The 7,695-nt window shown below is 56.2% G+C and overlaps 1 protein-coding gene across 3 annotated transcripts in view; it reads right to left on the minus strand.

Moving 5' to 3' along the window:
- Positions 1-4,013, minus strand: part of TSPEAR (thrombospondin type laminin G domain and EAR repeats) — a 128,955-nt gene extending 124,942 nt beyond the window's left edge. For 2 of the 3 annotated variants that reach the window (XM_019624996.1, XM_019624995.1), the window contains exon 1: positions 3,320-4,013. In XM_019624996.1, coding sequence (XP_019480541.1) covers positions 3,320-3,404 — 85 coding nt within the window. In that variant the 5' untranslated portion in view covers positions 3,405-4,013. The remainder of the gene's footprint in view (positions 1-3,319) is intronic. The other variant, XM_019624997.1, reaches the window with a different exon arrangement.
- Between the last annotated feature and the right edge of the window lie 3,682 nt (positions 4,014-7,695).

Raw genomic sequence — 7,695 nt, forward strand, 5'->3', positions numbered from 1 at the left:
CCCCCGAAACCTGCCCGTGGCCTCTGCCTACATTGTCCTGCCGCCCTGAAGTTCCCCCCTGGAGGCCCATCTCCTGGAGCCCGCTGCCCAGGGGCGGTCACAGCTCCGCTCACAGAGCTGCGTCTGACCCGTGCAAGCGCCCTCCCGGCGGGCAGGGCCTGGCTGCCTGCTGCTGGGTTCCCAGTGCGAGCGAATGGAGCAGGGAAGGAGGGGGTGCTGCGCGGAGGGGTGCTGCGTGGGTTAGGCCCTGAGTCCCGCGGGGAGGAGCCCACTCTGTTTCCAGGTAACAGACGACACTCGCGGGCACGACTCGGAAGGCGGGACACTGCTCTCCTGACAACCCCCCTTCCGAGTCCCCACCCCACCCCTTCTCCCGTCCCAGCCCCCCGAGTCCGTCAGTGGCCCCGGCCCACTGGGTCCAGCTGTTGCCGCCATGGCTCCCCAGGACCCCTCCGCCTTGGCCCCCCGTCCCTCCGAGGGGACAGGCTGAGTTGGAATGGATGACAGGGGCTTTCCCCCGGCACCCCCGCCCCACCCTCTGCGGCTGCTCCTGTCCTGACGGAGAGCTCTGTCTAGAACATGCCCACCCAGGTGTCTCCCCACAGGACACCCCCACACGCGTTATGCAACCCGGAATCGGGGGGCTTCCTACAGGAGTTGGCAGGGTCTTGGTCCGGACTTCGCCTTCTCTGTCCCAAGGCGGCTGGCCCGGCTTGGGGAGCGGCTGAGCGCTCTGAGCCTCAGAGGCTAAAAGGCATCTCGCCGCAGAACCACACTCGACGCCGGGGTTCACCTCACCCCACGCGCACTGGGCCCCCAGCTCCTGGCTCGCGAGCCCCTTCTCCCCTCCCTCCCTGAGCCTGGCCGACCTCCCCGCTGCCCCCTGGCGGCCGGCCGGTGCTGACCGCCTGCCGCAGCCTCTCCGCCGGGCTGGGGCTGAGGCTAAACCAGGAGCCGTCCTGTGCCCCAGCCCGCAGCGCAGCGTCCCGGCCACACACTGAGCAGACGTCAGCCTCCATTTCCCCATCACCTCCCGTCCGGGAGCCGGGAGCCGGCCTGAGAAGGGCCTTGGTGAGCAGCTGCTGGTCAGCGGCCAAACGCCTGGCACTGCTCGTCAGTGCGCATGCCTGGCTGGCCCTGCCCACGGTGCCCCCGCGAAACCTGCACGCTCCCCTGCCCACTTCAGCCGTCCAGGATAAGGCTCCTGCTGTCCAGTCCCTGGCAACGCAGCGGAAGTGGCCCGCCGGTCCAGACATGGCCCTCCCTCCACCCCCAGGCCCTGTGGACGGCCCGCCCCGTGGTCCTCAACCTTGAACCTGAAGCCCTACAGACTCCACATCCCGTCTTGTTGAGCCATCGTCCCTTGTTCTCCCAAGTCCTGGGCCACTCAGGCCTCCCGCCTTCGCCCAGAATCTCTAGGGTATCGTTTCTCTCCTCTTTACTGCCCCACTGGTGAGCACGCCTGGAAATCCCAGCCCAGGGGTCTCCCACAGCCTCCCAGTGACCTTAACTGCAACCTGCCACCAGGGAGTGAGTGTGACCAGGGCAGAGAAATGACATAGTGCTGGCAATCAAAGCGCCTTCTCCCCAGAACGGCTCCCTCCAGAGAGCGGGACAGGCCCCAAGCCCTCACCACTGCCCGGTGACCCGCAGGGCGACTGTCAGCCACCACTCCACACTGGGCAGACTTGGGGGCCAGGCCTTCAAAGCCTGGGTGTCACAGCCAAGGCCCCTGCACTACACACGCGCACACACACACACTCCCACACGCGCACACGCACACACACACAATCCTGCACCGTGAAGTCACGTGCTTTCAAAACTGAATACAAAGTGATTTTTTTAACTATTGGAAATCCTGACTAGCCATTATGCAAGTGTCTTGGGAGCGTTCCAAATGTAGTTCAATATTACTTACTTGACTTTTATCTTTCCTCCCTAGTTTGTGGTATTTATAACTGGGTCATCTTTTAACTATTTGCAACACACCTTCAGGGGAGAGGGGGCGGGCTTTATAAATAACCTTTATTATTATTATGCAGGTTGATTCTGTTCCCAGTGCTGAACGGAACTTGAATATACATGTCAGTGACTCATCCCCAACCAGGGAAACAGCTGTTTCCCTGTGTCAGGAGGACAGTGGGCTCTGGCGCTGCAAGGGGTCCTCCTGGGCTGGCCTGGACCCCACGCGCTGGTCTCGGCGCTGAGCATGGAGTTCAGCCTTCGACCGCTTGAAGCCAGGGGGTTTCTGACAAGCTGACCTGGTTCCTGTACAGTTTCTAATCCCATGTCCCAAGGCTGTCACCAGGGCAGGTGCCGGAGCCCAGGAGTGGGGGGGGGGCTCAAACCTTCCCACACACCACGCAGCGGCACGCCTGCACCGCCCCCCCAAGGTCCTGGCTGCTCAGGGGTAGTGGCTGGGGACCTTTACGGGGTGCCCCAGCTATGCAGGTCATTGTTCCAACTTAAGTCCTCATTGTTCGTCTCCTGGTAACGTCACTGGGAACCAAATGCCATCAGAGCAAAGAGTCATAACATGGAGGGGACTTCAGCTGGTTCCAGGGAACCAAGGATGAGTATTTGCAAACAAAACCAGAACCACTCAGCAAGCCCTCTCAGCGCCCCCCCCCGGCCCCCCGCACTGCCAGCCCCAGCATCAGCCCTGGCGCCCACACTGCTACTGTTGCCGAGGCCCCTGGCGCCTGCGTTGCTTGCTCCCGGTCCAGCAACCGGGTTTCTAGGCACCAGGTTGCTTCCCTGTCACTCTGCTTTTTAATGTTAGGCTTGATAAGCCAAGTCTCTTGGCGGAAACCCCAGAGAGGTGCAACGATGCTGTGGTCATTAGCAGGTCCGCTAGGCCTTTCTGAAAGGAGGGGGCAGAACCTGCCCACCCGCTTTGCCGGCCACCAGCGGGGCTCCCTGCTCCCAGACGGCAGGCAGCCCAGAAGGTGTGCTTGGGGCTGTCCCCACCTTCTCCTTCTCGTGGACAGCGGTACCAGGCCGGGGGTGGCCTGTGCTTTGCGGTTCCCGTGTCCTTCGCAGGCGTCATTCCTAACGCAGGTGTAAGGCCTTTCCCCGGAGGCCAAGCAGGTAAATACATGTGAGGGCCTCAGACGGAGGCTGGTTAGCTCTGAGCCACGTCCCCACCCTGTTCGCAGTGAAAGAGCTGCATTTCTATTGTCATCGCCTGTCTCCTGTTCCCTTTCATCTTCTCCACCTCTGCCCGGCCCACAGCTCCCTGTCCTGGGTGCACGGGAACCTTGAATCATGTTAGAAGGCAGCAACACCCCTCCTGGCTCCCGGTGCTGCACCCCCTTACCTGTGCAGGGCTCCCATCGCCGGGCGCCTCGGCCTGGGGTCGCCAGGGGCAGGAGCACGACACACAGCGTCAGCAGGACCGACATGAGGGGTCAAGGTCCCAAGCTCCATCCAGGGCTCGCACTTGGCCCGAGGGGAGGCAGCTGCTCCTCACACACCTGGGTCAGCCCTTTCAGGGGGCCCCGGCGGTCACTGCGATGGCCACATGCCCAGGACCTGTGGCGGGGACAGAGGTGGCCCTGGCAGCAGCCGTGTTCTAGCAGCTGTGCTGGAGAGGCAGGTGGTGCTGGCAGGTGGGGCTGCAGCCACCACCTACCCGTCTATATCCTCATTTCCGCATGGGCTTGGGTCCTGCTGTGCAGGTGACAGCTGATAACATCTCCGCACGGGCCGTGATTAGTCATTGGCAAAGCACATTTTTCCCGAAGGAAAGACAGAAATAGATCGTCCAGCGGAGAGCTGAGAGCAAACCAGAAAAACTCAGAGAACCTGTTTGCCTCGCGTGCAGACTCGCCGCCGGCCACAGCTGGGGAGGGCCGGGAGCAGGTCCCGGGGGACGCACGCTGGGCTCGGGGCGGCAGGGTCCCCACTCTGCTGGGGTCCGGACACAGGTCCCCACGCCCTCCTGAGGTCCCAGCGGCAGGTTCCTGAGCTCTGCTGGGTCCCCCGGTGGCAGCAGCAGGTCCCCGTGCTCGGCAGTGGACGTCCCCTTTTATCTGGTGCCCAGCCCTCCGGAGGGTGTGTGGGTTTGTCAACTGTTGGGTTTCAGGAATTTCCCTCCGGAGGGAAGTCAGTCCTTCAAGGGAACAGCTAATGAGAAGAGAGAAGGGGTGCCTGGGGGAGGGAGGCACCTGCCTGTGCAGCGGGTGGTTCTGTCTTCAAGGCCCAGGGTCACTCGGGTCTGACTGCTCAGAACCGCATTGATGTGAAGGGCTGCTTTAGGCGATGGCCATTAAGTGTGACTGTTCCTTCTTCAGAACGCCCTGCCCGCCTGCCCCTCCCAGCAGTGCTCAGGGACAGGCCAGGAAAGCTCCCAGTGGCCGGGTTTGTGCCCTCCCTCGAGGCCCAGGGCAGCCCGGTCCCACACTAGCAGCTGTCCCTGGGTCAGTAGACCCCTCTCCGCGGCCCCTAAAAGGCACGTTTTAGGACAGTGCTGCACTGTGAACCCCAAGCTCCCCTGGGGAGCCCCAGCTCCAGGTTTGGGCAGAGGCTGCGTGGGACACAGGTGTTTGCAAAGAGCACACACCCTGGGGTTAGGGCTTGCTGGGGGAGGAGAGAGACACAGAGAGGAAGCGGGGGAGGGGGAGAGACTTTTCCGTAAAACAACCTCTGTGCCTGGAGAGATTCTCTCTCTCTCTCTGTCAATAATGATAGATAGATAGATAGATAGATAGATAGATAGATAGATAGATAGATAGAGATAGATAAATAGATAGATAGATAGATAGATGATAGATGGATAGATATGTGCATATATGTATATATACACACGTACAGAGGGTGCCCAAAAAAATGTATACACATTTTAAGGAAGGAAAAAACTGCATTAAAATTGTAATACAATGAATGACACTTGCATTCATTTGATTAACGCCATCTTTTGAGCGGATGTCATTCTACACATTGCTACCTTAATTCAATTCAACTTTGAAAAGTAACACACAGATAATATCTCTTAAAACTGTACATTTTTTGGCACCCCCAGTATGTACACACCTCCAACAAATACTAACCGGTGGTTTTCGTCCTGGTCATATGGTCTGTTATCTGGGGTCATGCCAGAAAACCTGGAAATGGGTCTTATTACACAGGGCCCGTCCCTAATGCCAAGCGAGCCCTTGGTGGGTCTCCCTCCCCTCTGCTCCAGGACCCCCTGCAGCCCAGAGACGTGAGGCATTCTGACCCCCTGGGTCTTAGGGGCTGTGAAACGTCACACACAGTGCAATGCATTGGAACCATCATCTAGTCAAAGGAAAGACACAGCCCCCCAAAGCATGAAAGGCCTGATCTTTGGGGAAAGGAAAGCTGTTTAAATTGGATAAACCAAGCTTTCCTCTTTTCTTTCCCGATTGATGAGAACTTTGTGGATCGCAGTGGCCCTGGGTGGGGCAGGGTAAGGTCAGCGGGGCAGGTGACTTCCCACGGGGTGGGCAGGCGGCACTCGCGCAGGACCACAAACCCAGGTCACATCACTGTGACCCCTGTCAACCTAGCTAGTAACCCTTGACCTCTGATCCCAAGTCTCTTGCTGACCTTCAATTGGTTGATAAAAATGAGATAAAATGTCATCTTTTGACAACCAGATTTGAGGAATAAAAATTAGGCTGCCCTGAGCCTCCCAGGAAAGGCGTCCTTCTTTCTGTTCCATCAGCCTGAGCAATACTAGTAACGCTCTCAGTGACAGCGGGTCAATTAGCGGAAACTTGCTCATATGTAAAATGACAAAATACATGCCTGGATGAAGAAAGAAGCTCCAAATTTCTTTTTCTAAGATGGACCCTGTATGACCCTGGACAAGTCACTGAAACGCTTTGAATGTTGACTTCCCACCTGTGGAACGTGCCCGGTGAGGCCTGCATGGTAAGAAGCAGCTATAAATTAAATGATGGGTATAATTTACATAAAGCAGCATTTCTCTGACGCATCCCTGGCACACAGGCGCTGAGATGCAGTGAGAACCAGGAGACACAGGGGAGGTTTCCTCCAGGTCCACTCCCTGGCTCTGAGGCAACAGCAACAAAGAGTCCTGCTGAAAGCTTTGTGCCCCATTTTCTCCATGCTGGCTTTGCCATGGAAATCACTTTCCCCACGTCACATGCACAGGAGTCGTGGAGATGTGTCCCAGGCGCCCACTAGACAAACACAGCTGTAAAGAGCAGAGCATGTCCCTGGTTGTTCAGAACGTCATTGGGTGTCACTCCCAGAAGTAGGCTGGCTACATTCCCCATCGGTGGCCAGACATGGCCCCCAGCCCTGGAAGCCAGGCTGGAAGCTCTGGCTGACTGCCTCCAAATGAAAAAACAGAAAACTTCCCAAGGATTTCTGCCCAACACATCCTGTTTGCCTCGGTGAGGACCACCACTCACCTTTGTCCGCTGGCCGACAGAGAGGAGGGCTACCCTGGCACTGCTGAGGTGGGATGGACGTGCACACCACAGGCAGGTTCCTGGCCTCCTTACGCTGTGACAGGAACCCTGAGAGCATCACCCTGTGGCCCAGGGCTGCCCCAAATGTGTCCACGTGTCCTCAGAGGCTGTTCACACCTCCCAACCAGAGAACGATGCTTCCTCCAGGAACATGAGGAGAAGTGACAGATAAAGGAGAAATTCGAAGTGATAACCCCATGTTACAAAAATAAGATGCTGATACCATGCAATCCCCCAGTTTGGGGCTCTATGAAGCTACCCTGTCACTTACATGGACCACTGCGGGGCAAAGAGAGCACTGGGCGTGTGACCATGAGTCTAGATGGACAGGAGTAGTCGGCAGGCTCAGACAACGAGCGACAGCCACCCCGCGGGCTTACTGCTCCTGGGCCCACTCCCTGGGCACCTGGAACCCAGCATCTGCCCATGAGTTGCTGACACTTGGAAAGGTGCACGTGAGGCCCAGTGTCTGCAGGAAACACGGGTCAGAATTCCATTTCGAAAGGGATTTAACAAGAGAGGTCTCATGAGGTTACTGAATACGAGAATAAGAGTTTGTTTTTCTTATCACGAGAGGAGTTCTTTGGCTAGTAGGGCTAGCAACCCCTCGTTGGCTAAAGGGTTGCTGCATACATTTTCTCCCTGCTGCTTCTTTTTTGAGGCTTTGGTTTACATGCTTTTTCAAAATACTTTTTGATGCTTTTGTCTTTTGCCAGGTACTTAAAATTTTTATTTAGTCAGCAACATTTTCCTTCAGACTTATGGGTCTTAACATACAATGTTAAAAATTTTCTGCTGTCAGTTTGTATGTTTATGTTTAGCTCTATTCCATCTGGAGTGCGAGCACGAATGTTTGCAACGCAGTGAATTGAACTCTTGTTTCTAGAATCTGTTATGCACCATTGATGAAATACCTCTCCTTCCCGCCACCTTGAAATGTCACATTTTTGATGGATTAGGCTCCCATATATACTTGGAGCCCATCCATCAATCTCTGTTCCACTAATCTCTTTGTCTCTTTCCATTGCCAGCACATTATTTTGATAACAATCTTTACAGTAAGCATTCATACCTACAGATAAAGGATACATGTACTAGCTTTCCCTTTTCACAAATGTATTAGCAATTCTCACATATTTTCTCTTCCATATGAACTTTCAAAATGATGCTCATCTTCACCTCCCAAACCAAAATCAAAAAACAAGCAGAAAACATTATAGGAATACCTATA

This window comes from Hipposideros armiger, unplaced genomic scaffold (assembly GCF_001890085.2).
Source record: "Hipposideros armiger isolate ML-2016 unplaced genomic scaffold, ASM189008v1 scaffold_612, whole genome shotgun sequence".
Lineage (NCBI taxonomy): Eukaryota > Metazoa > Chordata > Mammalia > Chiroptera > Hipposideridae > Hipposideros > Hipposideros armiger.